This window comes from Nematostella vectensis, chromosome 9, assembly GCF_932526225.1.
Source record: "Nematostella vectensis chromosome 9, jaNemVect1.1, whole genome shotgun sequence".
Classification (NCBI taxonomy): domain Eukaryota; kingdom Metazoa; phylum Cnidaria; class Anthozoa; order Actiniaria; family Edwardsiidae; genus Nematostella; species Nematostella vectensis.
Genome location: NC_064042.1, coordinates 4,501,146 through 4,525,663, shown reverse-complemented (window position 1 = coordinate 4,525,663; position 24,518 = coordinate 4,501,146). Strand labels below are relative to the sequence as shown.

The window sequence follows — 24,518 nt, the reverse complement described above, 5'->3', positions numbered from 1 at the left end:
GTTTTTATGTAAATTCAGCTCCAAAAAAGCCAGGAGTCAATGGGTTAAATGAATTTTAATCAATGCTATTGTTTATCTGTCAAACCAGGCGGATCTAAAAATATCTGCGGATCCACGGATTTGCCCCGAAAATGTTGCGGATCGGCGGATTTACATACCCCTATTCACACCCCCCCCCCCCCCCAGTAAATGACAAAACTGCCACCAAGGAGGAGGGTGGGCGCAAAAATGAAAAATGTTCCTCAACAAGACTTCTGCCAACTGACCGAAAAGAAAGTTTGAGTGCATTAAATACACCGAGAACATAGTTAAGCATCTTAAATCCCCCCATACATTCCTTTATAAACTATTGACAGTAGCCTTGGGCTACGTGTGACAAAACGGGATTTTAATATTTACAGCGTAATTACACATTTCAGAATTACTTACAACACCAAACACGACATTGGGATGATTTTCATACCTTTCACAAACTAATTACTGGAAACTCTTGCGATTTTCGACTCGGCTCCTTTTCATTTGGAGACGAATGTTGCAGCTTTTCACGCCGTTGTTCTGTAGTTTCTTTCGCCTTTTCGTTAAAATTTCCGCAGAACCCTGAAAAACCTTCCCTTTTTTGGATAGATTGATTTGTACACTCGAAAACAGCGCAAAAATATGACGTTTTAACAGGTGCACGGCACTTGTACGAAATGTAGACAACCATCTTCGCGTGTCTGTTTTGCATATCTAATGAGGCGGATGTGACCTCATTTGCAACCCAAGAATTGTCAGGGTGTCAGGACCTGACACACGAAGCCACGGGAATTTCGTCCCCTAAATCGTGCACCATATGTTTCTTGTACAGGTTTTTCCGTTGTGGAACCAGGAAATCCCGTATAAATGTACAAACTACATTTCCAATACTTCTATGTTATGGATAAAGAAAAAAAGTGTTAGTAATCTTTTGCCCACCATTCATTTTCTCGTATTTTCGTATATAAATTCAGGCCGAAATCCGCTTAGCCTCTTCGTTCCCCCATCAGTAGGTGGGGCCGACCCAGCATGCATTTCCATCTTCAGGGGATTTCACCACAGGAGCCCCATAATGAGCGGGAATCTGTCACGCAAGACTGCAAAGATCCCGACCCTGGAACACGTCCGATTTTACTCAAACAAACTGCAATCTATAAACCTGCCGTGACGTTCAAAACAATGTCTACTGACAGTGAATATGTAAGTACCTAATTCAGCAACTTTATAAAGGTCTAAGGAATAGCTAAGCAACGAATGCTGCTTGCCAACCTGCTATATACCCGGGGTGTTCAACCGATAGAACCGATATTAATCGATTCTAATCGATAAAATTAACTAATTTTATCGGCAATCGATAATAATCGATTGCAAAATAATTGTGAGGTCAGTCGATAATTATCAATTTTTCGGTTAACCTGATAAGACAATTCTGAGAGATTTTAAATCCAAATGTGCAAACAAAACGTGAAAAATAAGGAACCAACACCAATTAGTAATAGCCAAAGTAGCCACAGTAGTTATTGCCACAGCCGTCCAGAATAATGTTTATGGATGCTACACAATTAACTTGTAGTAGTGAAATCATTGTTGCAGTCAGTCCGTAAAATAATACCAACACCAATACCAAAATAAGGAACCAACACCAATTAGTAATAGCCAAAGTAGCCACAGTAGTTATTGCCACAGCCGTCCAGAATAATGTTTATGGATGCTACACAATTAACTTGTAGTAGTAAAATCATTGTTGCAGTCAGTCCGTACAATAATACCAACACCAATACCAAAATAAGGAACCAACACCAATTAGTAATAGCCAAAGTAGCCACAGTAGTTATTGCCACAGCCGTCCAGAATAATGTTTATGGATACTACACAATTAACTTGTAGTAGTGAAATCATTGTTGCAGTCAGTCCGTAAAATAATACCAACACCAATACCAAAATAAGGAACCAACACCAATTAGTAATAGCCAAAGTAGCCACAGTAGTTATTGCCACAGCCGTCCAGAATAATGTTTATGGATGCTACACAATTAACTTGTAGTAGTGAAATCATTGTTGCAGTCAGTCCGTAAAATAATACCAACACCAATACCAAAATAAGGAACCAACACCAATTAGTAATAGCCAAAGTAGCCACAGTAGTTATTGCCACAGCTGTCCAGAATAATGTTTATGGATGCTACACAATTAACTTGTAGTAGTGAAATCATTGTTGCAGTCAGTCTGTAAAATAATACCAACAGTTAATCCAGTGTACATAGTGTATACTACACTACTTGTAACAAATTATTGCTGAAGTTTGAAGAGATGTAGCAAATCATGCATTCTAACTTACTTGTGCTCAGCCAACTTATAATATACAGAGAGATCAATATTCATCGATGTAGTCGATATAATTGATTGACTAATTGGGCAGTATCATGTGAGTATCGATTATTACCGATTTTCTGATCCAATCGATATCAATTAATTAAGATTATTGATTTATTTGGATTTATCGATTGGTTTTCCGATATTGATTTTTATCGATTGAACCACCGGGTATATATCTAGCTAGCACCGTCTGCAAGTTATATGCATTCTCAGAAAAGCATTGTAACTACCAACAAAAGCAAATCATAAAGACTTGCATAACAATTTGCTATCACACAAACCACTAAATTGCTATAAGAAGATACTTTTCTCGACATTGTTCTACGTATAAATGTTTGTAAATATGGTTCTTTATTTAATGTTCCATAGAAACCCCACAGCCATATTCCATATGGTTCTGATGGCTCCGGGTTCTACTCTGATAACTCAAAAGGCTGTTATGATGTCATTGAAGAGGCTCTGCCTCTTGTACTAAAGGCGGCATCAACAACAGCCACGCCCAAAGACTCAACATTCACCATAGTCGACTATGGTTGTGCCGATGGAGGGACGTCAATGCCCCTTATGTATGCTTTAGTCAAGTTACTGCGGGAGAATGACGAGAAGATGCCCATCCATATTGTATATGAAGACCAGCCTGTTAATGATTTTAAGTCTGTATTCATGAGGCTGCAAGGTACATGTATGGCCAAATAGATATAGATACCTACAATCCACAACATTCCCTGCTAGCAGAGCTACTTTTCTCTGTATTTCGCTGGGCTGGAGTTCGCGAGGAAAAGATACCTCTGCCATGGGTCGAGACTGTTTCTGTTGCGCATGCGTGAGCGTTAATAAGCGACCGACGTGCCAAAACCCGTACCATCGCGCGAAAGCTGTCAATATGCTTTGCATGGGTTTAGTCGGAAATCATGAATCAAACTCCGGTTAGTTCTCCTCTCCGAAAAAAAAACAACTGTTCGATTTCAATCACCTAAAACGTCACTAAAAAGGTTGAACAACAAACGCAGCAAAGACGAGTTTTGTCTTGTTTGTGGGATTAATTTCAAGACATCTGGGCAGGCGAGTTTCTTCGATGTAAATATCGCACAGTTGGATTCGAAGAAAATGTTACAAAACTTTTTGGTAAAATTAGATCAGCTATTCCCAGAAGAATATGCAAAACCTGTAAACGGAAGATTGACTCGTTTGTCAAAAGAGAGAAAATTCTAAATGAAGATAAGGCATTGAATGGCTTCTTTTTATAATTAGTCGCGTGATATTTCTACGGAGGACGCCGTTTCGAATGCGGGCTTATTATCCGGCAGCGGATATACGTTTCATGCATGCGCTAGTCATTGTGGGCTCAAATAGTGGCCAGTAATTAATGAACGGAGCATGCGCTCTAGATCTCGTCCACGATCGTGGACGGCGGTTTGATCAAACGAACTTGCGACCCATGGCAGAGGTATCTTTTCCTCGCAAACTCCAGCCCAGCGAAATACAGAGAAAAGAGGCCTCTGCTAGCAGGGAATCCACAACAAAGTAAGTGGGACACTTCCCATACGAACAACCACCAACCCTCTCCCCCCTATTAATATTGGTTAGAGGCGATTTTTCAGCTCAAAACACAAGCAGTAGCAAGGTGATTTGCCATCCAACATTGAGGAAGGGGGAGGGAAAGTGTCCCATTAGTTTTGTTACAGATTGTAGGTGTATGTGTCGATAAAACACAATTCAATCAGATCTAATCAAATAAGTACTGCAGTTACTGCAAATATGAAAGGGTGTGATAAGGGGCCCTCCCCTTTTACCATATATTCACATCCAAAATTAGAATACCATAATATTGCATATAAAAGTGGAAAATTCTGTTAATGCCATCTTAAAATCAATTTCAATCTTAATGTGTTCTGTGATCAGATATGAGTCATAAGGACAATAGCCTGAGGTACAATCACATTTTATCTATGCTCTCGTAATTCAGCATTACAGCTGCAAAGATGGTGATAGCTAACAAATCTTATTATGAATTCTAGGGCTTATTCCTGGACCTCGAAGCTACATCATGGATTTCAAAAATGTCTTCGTGACAGCGTCTGGGACCAGCTTCTTCAGTCAATGCCTTCCAGCCAATAGCGTGACTTTAGGCTTCTCTGCCACCGCTATGCACTGGTTGCATGACAAACCATGTGACATCACAGGCGCATTGGACCACACAATGATTTCAGACCCAAAGGAGAAAGAGCTATTTGCTAGACAAGCGGCCATAGATTGGGAAACAATCCTACTTCACCGAGCTGCTGAACTGAGACCAGGTATGACACATGATTGAATTAAGTCATTCAATAATAATAACAAAATTAGTATAATAATGGAATAATGTATGCATTTCCACCAGGTGGCTCTTCACCAGATATGTGTTAGTTAAATAAGACAGTATGAAAATTTTAATAATATAGCTAACTAATAATATTGAGTGTTATGGTTCTGGTAACTCAACCTTTTAATAGAGCTTCTAGCTTTGTATGTACCATTCAAGATGGCGGGTTCTAGCACATGTGTTTATGCTAATTAATTAATACCACAGGGATACCATGACATTGAGTACCTATCATTTTGTTAGACTGGCATCTCTGTGAGTTTTGGGTAAGGGAGCCCCTCCCTTCTCTCCCCTGCTTGGACTTCACCACGCTGTTAGCAATCATAACAGTTAGGTGCAGCCTTTGTCTTGTTTTTTTTTATAAGGTTGCAGCATGGTCCTGGTACTGCTTGCTGTTGATGATGAAGGACAGTATGCAGGCAACACTAAAGACACACCAGTCTCTGTGCATCACCAGATGAGAGATCTTTGGCAAGGACTGGTAGATGACGGCACAATCACCAAGGTATAGGATGTTGACGCAGGCCAGGGGGTGGGGCATTGGGGGCACTTGCCTCCACATGGCATGGAATTCCATGCACACACATCCGCCCACCCCAACCCATCCCAACCCTCAAAAAGCAGTGTGCTTAGTGAAGAATGGCAAAATCTTAGAGTTATTGCATTTAATATGCCTCAGTCCAAAAACAGATTTTGATGTGGAAATGGACATTTTAAATATTGCATTGATTTTGCCTACAAATTTGCCTTGCACAAAAATATTAGTACTTTGCATATTGATAATGATTAATTAAACTAATGAAAAGGCACATTTTCTAGCTACTGCACTGGCAACTCACTTGTGAGAAGGAAACCGTGAGAAATATAACATATTTATAAATGGAAGATATTTTTTCTTCTTCACTAAAATTAAAGGAAACCAGAATTTCTATTTATGTAATTAACTCTCTCTCCCCTCCATCTCTCCCACTCTCTTTCTCTTTTATGTTTTACAGTGGAACCCAGCCTAATAGGAACACATAGATAATAGGTTTCATTGTTTCCTTTCACCTCTCTTCTTTTTCTGAAATGTAATTAAATTTCATAGGATGAATTCCTCAAGACAAACTTTAATCTATACTTTCGCACCATGGCTGAATGCAGGAATCCTTTCGATGATGAAAACAGCGCCGTCCGAAAAGCTGGCCTGGAAATTGTGTCCATGAAAACTGGGATTGTTCCCTGTCCATATCGACAGAAGTGGTTGAAAGAGAGGGGGGATCCCCATGAGTTTGCCAAGTGGTATATTCCCACCTTGCGTACATGGAGTAATAGCACTTTCAGATCAGGTAATAGGTAGTACCTTTGGAAGGGTGGGGTAAAGATGACAAAGGGACATTCTCATGATTTTGCCAAGTGGTATATTCCCTCCTTGCTCACGTGTGGTAATTCCACTTTAAGATGTGGTAACGGGTAGTATCTAGGGTGGATGGGGTAAAGATGACAAAGGTACATCACCATGAGTTTGCCAGGTGCTATAATGCACCATCTTGCTGACTTGGATTACTAAGCACTTACAGATCAAGTGATGGGTTCTAGAGTTTGGGTTCCTTGAATAAACTTGTATGACTAAAAAAGCTGTAGGCAAGCTGTAGAATAACTAGGTGGTCTGTGAAAGCATGGTGGAATAAGGGGGGAATAGGGTATGTTGAAATGGCATGTTTCATGCCTCCGAGAAAACAGAGTAGTTTTGCTGACGTTTCATAAGACTTTTTCGCACTCTTTTCCTAAGCCTTGTCACATTTCCAATAAAGTCGAACAGGATTACCTTTTCTGACACTGTTCAAAACGGCCATTTAAAGAATTTCCACTACTGTGTTTCCGGAATTATATTTTGTAGATGACGATGCGTTTGTATGGTTTAATTGAAAAACAAAAAGCTTCTTGTTCCATTGTAGGCTTGTCAGACGATCGTACCGACAAGGAAAAGGATGCCATTGTTGAGGAGTTCTTCCGTCGATACGAAGCTGATGTGGTGACCGATCCAAGTAGACATGGCGTGAACTTTGTACACTGCTATATGGTGATAAAGAAGCGCTCAGATCTTTAGTGATCAGGCTTTTTATATGAACTGTTTTTATGATTATTACAACTAGTTAGTAACTTACTCAAGCAGTGTGTCTAGTCAAAAGTTCAATTAAAGCATTATCTTGTGATTGGGAACAGTGTTTTTATTTGCCTATTTACCCAACGCGGTAGAGCATTCCTTAGGACAATTTTTGCCCATGTGAACTAATCAAGTAAAGATACCTCCCTAAGTGAGGGGGGGGGGGGGGGTTAATAGATGTTCACTGTTTATCAATTTGGCCTGGTGACCAACCCCTTTAGAGCTAGCCCTTTCTGGGATCTGAACTACTACATATCAGTGTAAACAAGGCCTGAGTCCTATTAGACTGATGGCTGCTACACAAGTTAACGTGTATATAAATCAACTGGTAAAAGGACTTATGACTCAAGATTTGTACATTAAAACGACACAATGAAATGAAAGAAAATTAACATTAAAATAAGGGCAAAGGTGATAATTTTACAATGAGGAAATTACTTTTTAGAAGTAGTGTTTTGCATGATATCTGCTCTATCGGTACAGTCACATCACTGAAAGTCAAGCAAATCTTTCCAATCTTTCCCTCCCCCGAACACACGTTCCATTATGTAAAATCCCCTCCCCCTCCCCCCTCTTTTTCCGGCAAATGTTACTACATACTAGCAACGCCGTCGTTTGATGCTAAAATAACTCAATTAATATCGTCGAGAAGAGTGCGCTTTTATCTCCAAGATAGCTATATGTATTTTCTAAGCTCTTGCATTTTACCAGGCTTATCATCAACACTTTCTTGTGATGCCATGCAAGATTTAGGAAACGATTTTCTCCCTTTTCTTGTTTGTCAGTCCTGACACCCTGACACCTTCATTTCAGTAATTTTCTAAAATAAATGGTTGGGATTGGTTGATGAACACCGGCTTTTTGGAGGCGATCTTTCACAGGGAACCCTTAACACCACAGGAAAGCCGTAAGAACGTTAAGGAAGTATACTAGCTTTTGCTATCAGAAACTTGTATCAAATTCCGGATATCACTTGGAGGTACGATAATATTATTGAGGTATACAGTGAACATGAACTCTATGCAACCTAAAACAGTTTGTAATCAATTTGCCTTAATAAAATAGGCATGTGAATTTGCTTAAGTTTTTTTTATATCACAAATAATGCTGAATGAAATCTATTAGTCTTTTTTTAGAGATGCTGACACTCCTGACAACGAGGGATGAGTAAAATCTACCTAGTTTGTCTGTAGAGGTCCTGACATCCCTGACACTCCTGACAACAGGGATGAGTGAAATCTACCTAGTTTGTCTGTAGAGGTCCTGACATCCCTGACACTCCTGACAACTAGGGATGAGTGAAATCTACCTAGTTTGTCTGTAGAGGTCCTGACACTCCTGACAACTAGGGATGAGTGAAATCTACCTAGTTTGTCTGTAGAGGTCCTGACATCCCTGACACTCCTGACAACAGGGATGAGTGAAATCTACCTAGTTTGTCTGTAGAGGTCCTGACATCCCTGACACTCCTGACAACAGGGATGAGTGAAATCTACCTAGTTTGTCTGTAGAGGTCCTGACATCCCTGACACTCCTGACAACTAGGGATGAGTAAAATCTACCTAGTTTGTCTGTAGAGTTCCTGACACCCCTGACACTCCTGACAACTAGGGATGAGTAAAATCTACCTAGTTTGTCTGTAGAGGTCCTCACACCCCTGACACCATTCTGTAAAAGAATGCAATGAGGTGTTGTCAGTAGTGGCTGGTAGCACTTGTTAACATACAAAGTTGCTAAAAAGAAGATACTTTGAGGCAACTGCCTCTTCATCAGTGTGTACTTGAAACTCAATAGCATCGAAAATCTAGAATCATACAATGACACAACTAATAAAAGTACCAAGTTATTCTCAGGAACGAGTTTGCAGAGGTGTCATAACAATACGAGACCTCTCTACTTCTCTACAACCTCAGTGGTGTAGCCAGGACTTTCAACGGTTTAGGACCCAAAAGGCCCTTTCAAGGCATTTTCTCCTGTATTTTAATAAATAATTATTAATTAATAATTAATAATTAATAATTATTGTTAAGACCTTAATAGAAAACAGCATCATAAGCTCCTTTCAAACTGAAATATTATTTAAACATATTTTCATACCACCAATCTGAAAAGTTATCAGAGGGGACATGTCATCATGTCATCACTGCAAACCTACTTTCCTAAGTTGAGTAAGTTAAGATATGGAATGAGAGATGTGGAGACAGTAAGCATGCAACTGATACCATACATAGAGTTAAGGGGGGGGGAATAGATTCGCGGATCGGCGGATTCTGCCCCAAAATGCTCACGGATTATGGATTTAGATGACTATTTCAGAGGATTGGCGGATCTTGGAAATACGGCGGATCAAGGATCTGTTGACAATTTGGGCACGGATTTCGGATTTTGACTGCTTTGACGGCCAAATTTCGGATTTTTAATGAATTTCAATCGATGCTATTGTTTATCTGTCAAACCAGGCGGATCTAAAAATATCTGGGGATCCACGGATTTGCCCCGAAAATGTTGCGGATCGGCGGATTTACATACCCCTATTCACCCCCCCCCCCCCCAGTAAATGACAAAACTGCCACCAAGGAGGAGGGTGGGCGCAAAAATGAAAAACGTTCCTCAACAAGACTTCTGCCAACTGACCGAAAAGAAAGTTTGAGTGCATTAAATACACCGAGAACATAGTTAAGCATCTTAAATCCCCCATACATTCCTTTATAAACTATTGACAGTAGCCTTGGGCTACGTGTGACAAAAAGGGATTTTAATATTTAGAGCGTAAGTACACATTTCAGAATTACTTACAACACCAAACACGACATTGGGATGATTTTCATACCTTTCACAAACTAATTAATGGAAACTCTTGCGACTTTCGACTCGGCTCCTTTTCATTTGGAGACGAATGTTGCAGCTTTTCACGCCGTTGTTCTGTAGTTTCTTTCGCCTTTTCGTTAAAATTTCCGCAGAACCCTGAAAAACCTTCCCTTTTTTGGATAGATTGATTTGTAGACTCGAAAACAGCGCAAATATATGACATTTTAACAGGTGCACGGCACTTGTACGAAATGTAGACAACCATCTTCGCGTGTCTGTTTTGACCACCACTTCAACTTTGGCATATCTAATGAGGTGGATGTTACCTCATTTGCAACCCAAGAATTGTCAGGGTGTCAGGACCTGACACACGAAGCCACGGGAATTTTGTCCCCTAAATCGTGCACCATATGTTTCTTGTACAGGTTTTTCCGTTGTGGAACCAGGAAATCCCGTATAAATGTAGAAACTACATTTCCAATACTGTATGTTATGGATAAAGAAAAAAAGTGTTAGTAATCTTTTGCCCACCATTCATTTTCTCGTATTTTCGTATATAAATTCAGGCCGAAATTCGCTTAGCCTCTTGCAGTCACTCGTGTCCGTTCCCCCATCAGTAGGTGGGGCCGACCCAGCATGCATTTCCATCTTCAGGGGATTTCACCACAGGAGCCCCATAATGAGCGGGAATCTGTCACGCAAGACTGCAAAGATCCCGTCCCTGGAACACGTCCGATTTTACTCAAACAAACTGCAATCTATAAACCTGCCGTGACGTTCAAAACAATGTCTACTGACAGTGAATATGTAAGTACCTACTCGAGCAACTTTAAAAAGGTCTAAGGAATAGCTAAGCAACGAATGCTACTTGCTAACCTGCTATATACCCGGGGTGTTCAATCGATAGAACCGATCATCGATATTAATCGATTCTAATCGATAAAATTAACTAATTTTATCGGCAATCGATAATAATCGATTGCAAAATAATTGTGAGTTCAATCGATAAGTATCAATTTTTCGGTTAACCTGATAAGACAATTCTGAGAGATTTTTAATCCAAATGTGCAAACAAAACGTGAAAAATAAGGAACCAACACCAATTAGTAATAGCCAAAGTAGCCACAGTAGTTATTGCCACAGCCGTCCAGAATAATGTTTATGGATGCTACACAATTAACTTGTAGTAGTGAAATCATTGTTGCAGTCAGTCCGTAAAATAATACCAACAGTTAATCCAGTGTACATAGTGTATACTACACTACTTGTAACAAATTATTGCTGAAGTTTGAAGAGATGTAGCAAATCATGCATTCTAACTTACTTGTGCTCAGCCAACTTATAATATACAGAGAGATCAATATTCATCGATGTAGTCGATATAATTGATTGACAAATTGGGCAGTATCATGTGAGTATCGATTATTACCGATTTTCTGATCCAATGGATATCAATTAATTAAGATTATTGATTTATTTGGATTTATCGATTGGTTTTCTGATATTGATTTTTATCGATTGAACCACCGGGTATATATCTAGCTAGCACCGTCTGCAAGTTATAGATGCATTCTCAGAAAAGCATTGTAACTACCAACAAAAGCAAATCATAAAGACTTGCATAACAATTTGCTATCACACAAACCACTAAATTGCTATAAGAAGATACTTTTCTCGACATTGTTCTACGTATAAATGTTTGTAAATATGGTTCTTTATTTAATGTTCCATAGAAACCCCACAGCCATATTCCATATGGTTCTGATGGCTCCGGGTTCTACTCTGATAACTCAAAAGGCTGTTATGATGTCATTGAAAAGGCTCTGCCTCTTGTACTAAAGGCGGCATCAACAACAGCCACGCCCAAAGACTCAACATTCACCATAGTCGACTATGGTTGTGCCGATGGAGGGACATCAATGCCCCTTATGTATGCTTTAGTCAAGTTACTGCGGGAGAATGACGAGAAGATGCCCATCCATATTGTATATGAAGACCAGCCTGTTAATGATTTTAAGTCTGTATTCATGAGGCTGCAAGGTACATGTATGGCCAAATAGATATCGATACCTACAAACCACAACAAAAGTAAGTGGGACACTTCCCATACGAACAACCACCAACCCTCTCCCCCCTATTAATATTGGTTAGAGGCGATTTTTCAGCTCAGAACACAAGCAGTAGCAAGGTGATCATTTGCCCTCCAACATTGAGGAAGGGGGAGGGAAAGTGTCCCATTAGTTTTGTTACAGATTGTAGGTGTATGTGTCGATAAAACACAATTCAATCAGATCTAATCAAATTAGTACTGCAGTTACTGCAAATATGAAAGGGTGTGATAAGGGGCCCTCCCCTTTTACCATATATTCACATCCAAAATTAGAATACCATAATATTGCATATAAAAGTGGAAAATTCTGTTAATGCCATCTTAAAATCAATTTCAATCTTAATGTGTTCTGTGATCAGATATGAGTCAAAAGGACAATAGCCTGAGGTACTTTTTATACCTCAATCACATTTTATCTATGCTCTCGTAATTCAGCATTCCAGCTGCAAAGAGGGTGATAGCTAACAATTCTTATTATGAATTTTAGGGCTGATTCCTGGACCTCGAAGCTACCTCATGGATTTCAAAAATGTCTTCATGACAGCGTCTGGGACCAGCTTCTTCAGTCAATGCCTGCCAGCCAATAGCGTGACTTTAGGCTTCTCTGCCACCGCTATGCACTGGTTGCATGACAAACCATGTGACATCACAGGCGCATTGCACCACACAATGATTTCAGACCCAAAGGAGAAAGAGCTATTTGCTAGACAAGCGGCCATAGATTGGGAAACAATCCTACTTCACCGAGCTGCTGAACTGAGACCAGGTATGACACATGATTGAATTAAGTCATTCAATAATAATTACAAAATTAGTATAATAATGGAATAATGTATGCGTTTCCACCAGGTGGCTCTTCACCAGATATGTGTTAGTTAAATAAGACAGTATGAAAATTTTAATATTATAGCTAACTAATAATATTGAGTGTTATGGTTCTGGTAACTCAACCTTTTAATAGAGCTTCTAGCTTTGTGTGTACCATTCAAGATGGTTGGTTCTAGCACATGTGTTTATGCTAATTAATGAATACCACAGGGATACCATGACATCCCCCTTTTTCCTAAGTAAACTATTACAATCAATGTTCAGTGTCTCTAAACTGATAATGCTAATCAGGTATAGCAATGTCCAAAGTTGACAGTGTATCAAACAGTAGCAAGACAAAATAAGTGTTGTGAAATCATGCTTGCTTAAACATATCAAGTGTTCTACAAGCTCAGTCTGTCAGGCGGCTTGATGTTTCGAGCTGAGCGACGCAAAGGCTGGGGGCTTGCGATGATTGGAGGCTCTACTGTAGCCTTTCCTGCTGCGAGGCTCGGACCATCACTGGATGTTGACTGTGCTGTATCACCATCAACAGGAATATCTGGATGATCGGTAGGCTTCTCAGCAGGTACCGCTGATGGCCGTAGGTGTTTCGATTCCGTGTGAACCTACTACCTGTTGACAACTCAACAGTATAAGACTTAGGAGCTGACCTCTGACTGCATACCGTGCCGGGTTCCCACTTCTTGTTGTGTGGGTTGAATACTGACACATTACTACCGGGTGGAAGTGGTGGAAGTTCCTTCGATGATCTGTCATAGTAGAGTTTCTGTAAGTCCTGTCTGGCTTGTAGCTTGGAGTTGGCATCATGGTCTACCTTTGAGTCCAGCCTAGCTGTTCTGGAAACTCCAGGTAGGTTAGACTGATGGACTCGGCCATTCAGGAGTTCTGCAGGTGAGGGCAGATTATGGTCGATCGGTGTGGTGCGGAGGCACAGCATGGCTAGGTGTGGATCAGAATTTGACCCATTGCATTTCTGAAGCACATTCTTGACGGTTTGCACGTTCCTTTCGATGAAACCATTAGCTTGGGAGTGGTATGGACTTGTGGACGTATGTTCAAATCCATATGTTTTGCTGAAGTCGCCAAATATCGATGAAGTGTACTGCGTGTCGTGTCCGGTGATCAGCTTCTCGGGGATTCCGTTCTCTTCAAAGATAGACTTCATGTGCTTGATGACGGTCTCAGACCTAACATCGTTTAGTTTGCGGACCAATGGGAACTTGCTGTAGTAATCTGCGACGAGCAAGTACCATGCATTGTTCCAGAAGAACAAATCCGAGCCAAGGGTGTGCCACGGCTTGGACGGCACGTCGTGCGGTGTCAATGGCTCTTTGGTGTTCATCCTTGCGTTTCTCTGACAAGGGGCGCAACTCTTCACCATGTCTTCGATGTCTGTGTTGATGTTTGTCCAGAAGAAGGAGCCCTTTGCGCGTAGCTTGCATTTTTCAGAACCTTGGTGGGCGTAGTGGAGTTGCTTGAGGACGTCAGCCTGTAGGGTCTTTGGAATAATGATGCGGCTGCCCTTGAGGATCGGAGACTGATCTCATCACGATAGTTCCAATAGCCGTGAAGGTGGGGCGGACACTCTGATCTCTTCTCAGGCCAACCATTGCTGACGATCGATAGGAGTGAGGTTAGGGCTGGATCCTTCGCGGTCTCTGCCTGGATTTGTCGCACTCTAGTGGGACTTGCGTTCAGATGCAAATGCAAATGGAGCTCATGTATTAAGACATCGAGGTCGGGAATGATGTCGGCAGGACAATGATTCAGGCGTGAAAGCGCGTCGGCCAATGGTATCTCCTTCCCAGGGACGTACTTGATGTTTGCATCATATTTCTGAATGTGGAGCATCATTCGTGCGATGCGGGGTGGTGCACTAGAGATATGTTTCTTAAAGATTGCCTCTAGTGGCTTGTGGTCAGACTGGACTGTGACATGCCTGCCATATACATAGTAGTGAAATTTCTCGAGACCATGCACAACGGCTAGCATTTCTCTCTCGATGTTTGAGTAGCGCTGTTCAGTCTCAGTCAAGAGCTTGCTCCGGTCCTCCACTGGCCCTTTTTCCTGGAGAAGAGTAGCACCTAGGCCTTTAGATGACGCGTCTACCTGTATGGTCACAGGCTTACGACCGTCGAAGTACTGGAGGGAGCCTGGGGAGGTGATGAGCTGCTTGATCTGTACAACTGCTGCCTGGTGTTGTGTGTGCCACTGGAAATCACTGCTGCTCTTGGCGAGATCCCAGAGCACTGCTGAAATTGAGGAAAGGTTAGGAATGAAGCGACTGAGGAACTGCACCATTCCTAGGAAGGTCTGCAGATCTGTCAGGCTCGTAGAGGGGTCCATGTTGATGATGGCTTCAATCTTCTTTGGGTCGACTTTTAAGCCAGAGGAGCTGATGACATGTCCGAAGAATGACAGCTCAGTGCAAGCGATTTTGCACTTGTCAGGGTTAAACCGTATACCAGTTTCATGAGCACGCTGCATGACAGCCTTCAGATTACTGTCGTGCTCGGCACGAGTTTTGCCATAGATGATGATGTCGTCTGCGATTCCAGTCACGCCAGGGGGGTCGCCGAAGGTCTCGTCAACCTTGCGCTGAAAGACATCCTGAGCACAAATTAAACCAAATGGGAGTTGACAGAAACGGTATCTGCCATGTGGTGAGTTGAATGTGGTACACAAGGAGCTCTCAAGGTCAAGCTTAATGTTCCAATAACCACTACGAACATCCACAATAGAGAAGTATTGCGCTCCATTAAGCTTAGACAGGACCTCGTCAATGGTAGGGGTGTGATGGTGGGGGCGCTTAATGGCCTTGTTTAAGTCCTTAGGGTCTAAGCAGAGCCTAAGAGTTCCGTTGGGTTTTGTGACGCAAACAAGAGAGTTCACCCATTCTGTTGGTTCAGTGACCTTGGCAATGATACCTTGTGCTTCAAGACTGTCAAGCTCTTTTTTCAGGGGTTGTTGAAGAGCTTCAGGGACCCTCCTTGGGGGGTGGACTACAGGTGGTACAGCAGGGTCTAGGGTAATGTGAAATTCCCCCTCAAAACATCCTATGCCCTTAAAACATTCGGCGTGCTCACTGAGAAGTGAAGACTTATCTGTTGGGTGATCCATAGATGCTAGAGCTGTTGCCGCTGAGGCTGGTTTAGCTGTAATGCCATGGTTTAGAGTAACTAGCTTCATGTCACTGCATGTCGGTAGACCTAGTATGATAGGACCTTCTGTGTTAACGACATGAAAAGCACACTTGTTAATGTCACCATGTGATAATGATAACAAACATGTTCCATACTGTTCTATTATGTGTCCACCAAAAGCTGTTATTTTGGTGTTTGATGGTTTCAAACCTTGGGGTCGACCGTCTTGGTCTCGGGGTGTGTCTGGGTGTAGCTGTGTGTATGAACCAATGGGGAGGATGTTTCCCTCAGCACCCGTGCCTATCTTGCATGGCAGTTGTTGCGTGACTTGACCAGAGTCAATTTCACAGATTCACTATGGCTTGGGTTTCGCCCTTAACAATATTATCAATTGCAATCGAGTTATAATACAATTGGGATGCAGGGGGCTCTTGAGAATCACTTTCATCAATGGTGTGAATTTTCTTGCTAAATTTGCCCTTGTTGGGTTTCCCCTTGTGTTGGACTTTAGATGGTTGGGGCTTGCTTTTAGATTTACATACTCTTTCCCAGTGGTGGAGCTTGTGACATGACTTACATTCACAATTGTAAGCTGGGCAAAGAGACCTTGCTGACATATCATGCTTAGTACCACAATTTCCACATGCTGCACTGTGAGACTGGGTCTGGGTTTTTTTGTGAGTACTAGATTGCTTCATAGCATTAACTGCTGTGACTGGGTGCCCTGCCCTTATGTCTGCCAACTGCGCTTGAGTTGCTTCAACGGTGCGTGCTATATCGATACCCTTGTCTAGTGTTAGTGAGTTGTCATGCTCGAGCAGCTTTGATTAGACTTTTGGATTTGCTGATCCAAAGATCAAAGCATCAATGATTTGTTCATCAGTGTTTGTGTATTTGCATTCTTTGACTAAAATTCTAACCTTTCTTAGGAATGAATCCACTGATTCCTCTTTTTGTTGCTTGAGGGTTCGTAGTTTGTATCTGGCTAAGCGGAAGTTGCTTTTCGGCGAGACGTACTCCTCGAATTTTCTCCAGTATGTGTCGAGCTTCTTGCTGTCGTCGGCAGAGAGAGCCCAAGTAGAGGATAACTCGATTCCTTCGTCTCCCGTCCAGATGAGAAGATAGCTAACTTTCTCCGGCTCTGATTTTTCCTTCAGTGGCCCGGAAAAGTACAGCTCGCAAGTAGCTTTTGTTGAGTATGTAGGAAGGTGTGAATGAACCTTTATTTAGCATATAATCAACGAGCCTGTTCATACAGCTGGAGAACACTCTGGCCGGCTAAGTAACCGCGCTCCCGCACAGGGTACCCAATGTTGGTACACAACATATATGACACGCCCCCCCCTCTTCTAAGGAAGCTGTAGGGTCGGGGGTAGCCTAACTAACGAAGTAACGTGTCCGATTATAAGTTTAGCCTGTCTGGCGCTATGCCCTTGTTCGCGCGTGACGACCTCCTAGGCATGTCCGGCTCTCCCGCATCCTCGGGAACTTCCTCACTGATCGTCGGTGGATTTTGTTGTCTTGTTGTTTGAGGGCGATTTAATGTTTCTGTAGCGTCGCCATCTCCCTCTGTGCAGCTGAGTGGCTCAGCTACTGGCGTGGTCATCGGAAGTAGCTGGTGATCTCGGTGAGACATGCTATCTTGACAAGGAGGTGCGGTTCTTTCGCAGAGCTGGTCTGCATGACGTCGAACGTGTTGTTGGGGGAACTTGTCTGGCTGTACTTCGTACATCACATTCCCGATCTTTGTTGTTACGCACCCTGGGGACCATTTCCCACCAGAGACGCTGAAGTCTCGATACCATACCTTGTGGCCAATGGTAAAGCATCGTGACGGTTGTGATAGTGCAGGTGCCGTCTTAGGAGATGCTGGTCTGTATGGTTACAACAAATCTAAACGTGTGCGCAGGTTTCTTCCCAACATCAGTTTGGCCGGTGTATGCTGGGTAGTTGCATTAGAGGTGTTGCGCTGTTTCAAGAGGAAGTCGGCAATGATCTGCCATGGAGGACCCTGCCCGGCTTCGTATGCCAACTTGAAGGTTTGGACGAATCTTTCAGCCTGGCCGTTGCTTTTTGGGTGGTACGGTGCTGTAGTGGTGTGTTTAACGCCGTTCTGCTTCATGAACTTGTCGAAAGCTTCTGAAGTGAATTGTGGGTCATTGTCACTGACTACGTGAATGGGTAGCCCGAAACGTGCAAAGAGATCATGAAGAACCTTAATGGTTGCCGGAGCTGTAGTCGTGCGCATGGGAACTATTTCCAGCCATTTGGAGTAAGCGTCAACAACAACTAGAAAATGTATCCCATCCACGGGTCCGGCAAAGTCAATGTGTATCCTCTCCCATGGTGCTTGTGGGTATGCCCATGGGTGGTACTGCGATGGGGGTGCATTCCGTGTGGCGTTGCACGGTCCACAACTCTTTGCCAGGTCCTCAATGTCTTTATCTATTCCTGGCCACAATATGTGGCCACGGGCAAGCTCCTTCATCTTAACAATTCCTAAATGACCCTCGTGCAGCTCGTCGAGAGTGCGTGCTCTCAGTGCGCTCGGAATGACAACGCGATGGCCTCGAATGACACATCCCTCGTGAAGAGATAGTTCGGGTGCACACGTCATGAACGGCTTCACATTGTCGCTCGGGGTCGTGCGAGGGAATCCTTTCAGCACATAATCGTGTACTTCGTGAAGCAAGGGGTCAGCTGCCGTGTGCTCTCTTATGTCATCTGCTGTGACGGGAAGACGATCCATCTGTTCCACGTGGTATAAATCGGCGAGGTCAAAATACCCATCCTTGGGAGCCTTGTGTTGGGGGAGGCGAGAAAGAGCATCTGCGTTGGAGTGGTCATTAGATGACCTGTATTGGATATCATACGAGTATGTCGATAACTTGGTGGCCCATCGTTGCATGTGCATGGCTGCTATGGGAGGGATTCCTCTCTTGGGGCCCAGTATGGCCATGAGCGGCTGGTGGTCCGTTCTGAGGGTGAAGTTGCGTCCGTAGAGGTAGATATGAAATCTGGTAACGCCAAAGACTATGGAGAGGGCTTCTTTGTCGATCTGTGCGTAGTTCTTCTCGCTGCTGTTCATTGTTCGCGAGGCAAACGCGATGGGACGCTCTGTTCCATCAGGGATTTGGTGCGACAGAACAGCGCCCAGGCCGTATGCCGACGCATCACAGTCGAGTATGATTGGGAGATGTGGGTTATAGGGTACCAGCACGTTGTCAACTGTGATCATTGATTTGACATTAGTGAAAGCTTTCTGGCATTTGGCACTCCAGCACCACTTGGTGTCCTTCTTCAGCAGTTGATGAAGAGGTTGTAAGACCTGTGATAGGTTGGGTAGGAACTTCTGGTAGTAGTTTACCAGGCCTAAGAACGCACGGAGCTGGGTTACATCCTGACGTGATGGTGCCGTCTTGATGGCTTCTACCTTGTCACTCGTGGGGTAGATTTCGTCTTTGTCGATGACGTGGCCGAGGTATTTCAGCGATGGCTGCATGAATTCGCACTTCTCTCGTTGTGCTGTGAGACCGTTGGCGTGTAGGCGTCGCAAAACTTCTTCCAGGTTTGTAAGGTGTTCTTCGCTGTCTCTTCCTGTCACCAGGATGTCGTCTTGGTAACACAGTACTTGTGGAAGGTCCTTGAAAATTCTGTCCATCTGTCGCTGGAAAATCGCTGCTGAGGACGCTACGCCAAATGGAAGTCGATTGTAGGCGTACAATCCTTTGTGAGTGGTCAGGGTTGTGAACTGTTTAGCAGAGTCGTCGAGTGGTATCTGGGAGTATGCTTTGGTAAGGTCTAACTTAGAAAAGAAAAACCCACCGTTCATTTTTTCTCGCAGATCATCTAGGGTTGGAAGGGGATAGGAATCGGCCACTAGCTCAGGGTTTAACGTGACCTTGAAATCCCCGCATAGGCGTAAACCACCAGATTTCTTCACCACCGGGACAACAGGTGTTGCCCATTCGCTATTGGGGATAGGAGAGACTATCCCTTGTTTTTCTAAGTTCTCTAGTTCTGTTTCCACCTGGTGCCGGATGGCAAAAGGAACTGTGCGGTGCTTTTGGTGTACTGGAGTTGCCCCATCACGGACGTGTAGCTGCGCAGCATATCCCTTGAGACAGCCTAGTTCGTCGCTGAAAACATCTTGATACTTCTCTGTGAGGTCTGACAGTGCAGTGTTCTTGCCTTGAACCAACTTGATTGATGGCCAATCGAGTTTGAATAGGCGCAGCCAAGAGCGACCAAAGAGTGCAACTCTAGGTCCATCCACGACATACATCTTTGCCTCACAGCATTGGTCGTTATAACTAATGTTCGCGCTGACCACACCCATAGGGACTATTATCTCATTACCATACGTGCGAAGCTTTACTTTAGCGGGTTTGAGCTCTAGGTGTTTGCATGTACTCTCGTAAACATTGCGCGGGATGATTGACACTGACGAACCCGTGTCCAGTTCCATGCTAACCGGGGACCCTTCAATGTTGACTTGTACTAGAATAGGGGGACTAGTTGTATCACATTTGAAAATGTGTAAGCACTGGATCTCATCTTCCTCCCCCTCTGAGATATCCTGCTCTACGCAGTGGGTGGGTTTGGTCTTGCTTGGGGTACTCTTTTTGCGATTGGTACTGGACATGCACATATCAGAAATATGCCCGCGCTTGTTGCATATGCGGCAAATGGCATTGTAGAACTTACAGTCCCTGTGCGCGTGTGTGTTTTTGCCACAGCTCATACATTTCTGTGGGGTTTGCTCCATTTTGAAAACGCGGGACTGATGTGGCCGGGCAGATTCGGGGGTCTGGGCTCCAGTCTCAGAGATTGTGTGTGCTTGGTGGAATGCATTGGCACCTTTCCCTGCCTGTTCCATTGCTTTGGCGATGGTGACTGCTTTTTCTAGGGTTAAATCGCGCTCGCACAGCAATTTCTTAGAAATAGATTCATTTGCTAAACCACAAACAAATCGATCGCGGAGGGCCTGGGGAAGAAATTCCCCAAAATTACAATGTTCAGTCATTTGTTTCAATGGGGCCATAAATGCGTCGATATCTTCGCCAAGCGCTTGATTTCTTTGGTGGAATTTGTAACGCTCTGCAATTTTGAGCGGGGCTGGTGATAAATGACCCTCAAGAATTTCTATGATCTCTTGGTATGTTTTGTCCTTGGGTTTTCTGGGTGAGGTCAGACCTCGTAACAGATTGTAGGTTTTGGGACCGATTAAACTAAGTAGCGAGGCTGTCTTTTTGTCTTCATTTATGTTGTTAGCATCAAAGAATAGCTCTAACCGTTCAACGTAACAAGTGAACGTTTCTGTGGCTTCGTCAAACGGCTGCATGTTGCCTATCGTATGACTGGCAGCCATCTTGAATTCCGTAAGATTTGATCGAGGAGTAAATGCAGGAATTGCAGTGTTTACTTACGATCCTTTGGCCGTTGAGTCCTTCACCAGCTCGTCGCCAGTTGTTGAGTATGTAGGAAAGTGTGAATGAACCTTTATTTAGCATATAATCAAAGAGCCTGTTCATACAGCTGGAGAACACTCTGGCCGGCTAAGTAACCGCGCTCCCGCACAGGGTACCCAACGTGTGGTACACAACATATATGACAGCTCTGAATTTCTTGAAGGCTTGTGGGAGGTCTGTGGAACTCCAATCCATGCGAGGACTCGGAAGACCAGCGAGTTCGGACATATTTCGACGATTTTGACAACAAACGGAGTTTAAAATACCGACCAGGTATTCCGGTGTGTTTCCGCCTGCTCTGCCTTAAATCCTGGCTTCTGACACCATGTTATGGTTCTGGTAACTCAAACTTTTAATAGAGCTTCTAGCTTTGTGTGTACCATTCAAGATGGCTGGTTCTAGCACATGTGTTTATGCTAATTAATGAATACCACAGGGATACCATGACATTGAGTACCTATCATTTTGTTAGACTGGCATCTCTGTGAGTTTTGGGTAAGGGAGCCCCTCCCTTCTCTCCCCTGCTTGGACTTCACCACGCTGCTAGCAATCATAACAGTTAGGTGCAGCCTTTGTCTTGTGTTTTTTTTTTTTATAAGGTTGCAGCATGGTCCTGGTACTGCTTGCTGTTGATGATGAAGGACAGTATGCAGGCAACACTAAAGACACACCAGTCTCTGTGGATCACCAGATGAGAGATCTTTGGCAAGGACTGGTAGATGACGGCACAATCACCAAGGTATAGGATGTTGACGCAGGCCAGGGGGTGGGGCATTGGGGGCACTTGCCTGCACATGGCATGGAATTCCATGCACACACATCCGCCCACCCCAACCCATCCCAACCCTCAAAAAGCAGTGTGCTTATTGAAGAATGGCAAAATCTTAGAGTTATTGCATTTAATATGCCTCAGTCCAAAAACAGATTTTGATGTGGAAATGGACATTTTAAATATTGCATTGATTTTGCCTACAAATTTGCCTTGCACAAAAATATTAGTACTTTGCATATTGATAATGATTAATTAAACTAATGAAAAGGCACATTTTCTAGCTACTGCACTGGCAACTCACTTGTGAGAAGGAAACCGTGAGAAATATAACATATTTATAAATGGAAGATATTTTTTCTTCTTCACTAAAATTAAAGGAAACCAGAATTTCTATTTATGTAATTAACTCTCTCTCCCCTCCATCTCTCCCACTCTCTTTCTCTTTTATGTTTTACAGTGGAACCCAGCCTAATAGGAACACATAGATAATAGGTTTCATTGTTTCCTTTCACCTCTCTTCTTTTTCTGATATGTAATTTAATTTCATAGGATGAATTCCTCAAGACAAACTTTAATCAATACTTTCGCACCATGGCTGAATGCAGGAAGCCTTTCGATGATGAAAACAGCGCCGTCCGAAAAGCTGGCCTGGAAATTGTGTCCATGAAAACTGGGATTGTTCCCTGTCCATATCGACAGAAGTGGTTGAAAGAGAGGGGGGATCCCCATGAGTTTGCCAAGTGGTATATTCCCACCTTCCGTTCATGGAGTAATAGCACTTTCAGATCAGGTAATAGGTAGTACCTTTGGAAGGGTGGGGTAAAGATGACAAAGGGACATTCTCATGATTTTGCCAAGTGGTATATTCCCTCCTTGCTCACGTGTGGTAATTCCACTTTAAGATGTGGTAACGGGTAGTATCTAGGGTGGATGGGGTAAAGATGACAAAGGTACATCACCATGAGTTTGCCAGGTGCTATAATGCACCATCTTGCTGACTTGGATTACTAAGCACTTACAGATCAAGTGATGGGTTCTAGAGTTTGGGTTCCTTGAATAAACTTGTATGACTAAAAAAAGCTGTAGGCAAGCTGTAGGATAACTAGGTGGTCTGTGAAAGCATGGTGGAATAAGGGGGGAATAGGGTATGTTGAAATGGCATGTTTCATGCCTCCGAGAAAACAGAGTAGTTTTGCTGACGTTTCATAAGACTTTTTCGCACTCTTTTCCTAAGCCTTGTCACATTTCCAATAAAGTCGAACAGGATTACCTTTTCTGACACTGTTCAAAACGGCCATTTAAAGTATTTCCACTACTGTGTTTCCGGAATTATATTTTGTAGATGACGATTCGTTTGTATGGTTTAATTGAAAAACAAAAAGCTTCTTGTTCCATTGTAGGCTTGTCAGACGATCGTACCGACAAGGAAAAGGATGCCATTGTGGATGAGTTTTTCCGTCGATACGAAGCTGATGTGGTGACCGATCCAAGTAGACACGGCCTGAACTATGTACACTGCTATATGGTGATAAAGAAGCGCTCAGATCTTTAGTGATCAGGCTTTTATATGAACTTTTTTTATGATTATTACAACTAGTAAGTAACTTACTCAAGCAGTGTGTCTAGTCAAAAGTTCAATTAAAGCATTATCTTGTGATTGGGAACAGTGTTTTTATTTGCCTATTTTCCCTAACGCGGTAGAGCATTCCTTAGGACAATTTTTGCCCATGTGAACTAATCAAGTAAAGATACCTCCCTAAGTGAGGGGGGGGGGTTAATAGATGTTCACTGTTTATCAATTAGGCCTGGTGACCAACCCCTTTAAAGCTAGCCCTCCCTGGGATCTGAACTACTACATATCAGTGTAAACAAGGCCTGAGTCCTATTAGACTGATGGCTGCTACACAAGTTAACGTGTATATAAATCAACTGGTAAAAGGACTTATGACTCAAGATTTGTACATTAAAACGACACAATGAAATGAAAGAAAATTAACATTAAAATAAGGGCAAAGGTGAAAATTTTACAATGAGGAAATTACTTTTTAGAAGTAGTGTTTTTGCATGATATCTGCTCTATCGGTACAGTCACATCACTGAAAGTCAAGCAAATCTTTCCAATCTTTCCCTCCCCCGAACACACGTTCCATTATGTAAAATCCCCTTCCCCTCCCCCCTCTTTTTCCGGCAAATGTTACTACATACTAGCAACGCTGTCGTTTGATGCTAAAATAACTCAATTAATATCGTCGAGAAGAGTGCGCTTTTATCTCCAAGATAGCTATATGTATTTTCTAAGCTCTTGCATTTTACCAGGCTTATCATCAACACGTCCTTTCTTGTGATGCCATGCAAGATTTAGGAAACTATTTTCTTCCTTTTCTTGTTTGTCAGTCCTGACACCCTGACACCTTCATTTCAGTTATTTTCTAATATATAGATTTAGGCACTGCCTTAAAGCGAAGCCAGCATTCTGTGTTGACT

The 24,518-nt window shown here is 42.9% G+C and overlaps 2 protein-coding genes and 3 long non-coding RNA genes across 5 annotated transcripts; 3 read left to right on the top strand and 2 right to left on the bottom strand.

Annotated features, from left to right (window-relative positions):
* Nucleotides 1-369: 369 nt before the first annotated feature.
* On the bottom strand, nucleotides 370-10,194 carry LOC125572143. Its single transcript, XR_007313600.1, has 2 exons — nucleotides 9,970-10,194; nucleotides 370-706 (listed from the first exon to the last, which is right to left on the bottom strand). It is a non-coding gene; the product is annotated as an uncharacterized LOC125572143 (long non-coding RNA).
* LOC116617280 (probable S-adenosylmethionine-dependent methyltransferase At5g38780) lies at nucleotides 1,113-6,955 on the top strand. Its single transcript, XM_048732024.1, has 6 exons — nucleotides 1,113-1,215; nucleotides 2,761-3,067; nucleotides 4,410-4,688; nucleotides 5,119-5,258; nucleotides 5,841-6,081; nucleotides 6,691-6,955. Exons 1-6 carry the CDS (start codon nucleotides 1,195-1,197, stop codon nucleotides 6,840-6,842), a joined length of 1,140 nt encoding a protein of 379 aa, XP_048587981.1. The 5' UTR covers nucleotides 1,113-1,194; the 3' UTR covers nucleotides 6,843-6,955.
* On the bottom strand, nucleotides 7,674-8,598 carry LOC125572138. Its single transcript, XR_007313595.1, has 2 exons — nucleotides 8,396-8,598; nucleotides 7,674-8,208 (listed from the first exon to the last, which is right to left on the bottom strand). It is a non-coding gene; the product is annotated as an uncharacterized LOC125572138 (long non-coding RNA).
* A 172-nt stretch (nucleotides 10,195-10,366) lies between the features above and the next one.
* LOC116621408 (methyltransferase FUS9) lies at nucleotides 10,367-23,698 on the top strand. The gene is made up of 6 exons (XM_048732025.1): nucleotides 10,367-10,514; nucleotides 11,441-11,747; nucleotides 12,305-12,583; nucleotides 21,862-22,001; nucleotides 22,584-22,824; nucleotides 23,435-23,698. The coding sequence occupies exons 1-6, from the start codon at nucleotides 10,494-10,496 to the stop codon at nucleotides 23,584-23,586; spliced, it is 1,140 nt and encodes a 379-aa protein (XP_048587982.1). The 5' UTR covers nucleotides 10,367-10,493; the 3' UTR covers nucleotides 23,587-23,698.
* LOC125572141 lies at nucleotides 19,219-21,035 on the top strand. Its single transcript, XR_007313598.1, has 2 exons — nucleotides 19,219-19,585; nucleotides 19,802-21,035. It is a non-coding gene; the product is annotated as an uncharacterized LOC125572141 (long non-coding RNA).
* Nucleotides 23,699-24,518: the final 820 nt, after the last annotated feature.

What these genes read in the sequence shown, in the direction of transcription:
- LOC116621408 (XM_048732025.1), top strand. Translation starts at nt 10,494, where the DNA reads ATGTCTACTGACAGTGAATAT. An exon ending in TGTCTACTGACAGTGAATAT is followed by an intron (nt 10,515 to 11,440) that starts GTAAGTACCTAC and finishes AATGTTCCATAG; the next exon opens with AAACCCCACAGCCATATTCC. An exon ending in ATGACGGCACAATCACCAAG is followed by an intron (nt 22,002 to 22,583) that starts GTATAGGATGTT and finishes TTAATTTCATAG; the next exon opens with GATGAATTCCTCAAGACAAA.
- LOC116617280 (XM_048732024.1), top strand. Translation starts at nt 1,195, where the DNA reads ATGTCTACTGACAGTGAATAT. An exon ending in TGTCTACTGACAGTGAATAT is followed by an intron (nt 1,216 to 2,760) that starts GTAAGTACCTAA and finishes AATGTTCCATAG; the next exon opens with AAACCCCACAGCCATATTCC. An exon ending in ATGACGGCACAATCACCAAG is followed by an intron (nt 5,259 to 5,840) that starts GTATAGGATGTT and finishes TAAATTTCATAG; the next exon opens with GATGAATTCCTCAAGACAAA.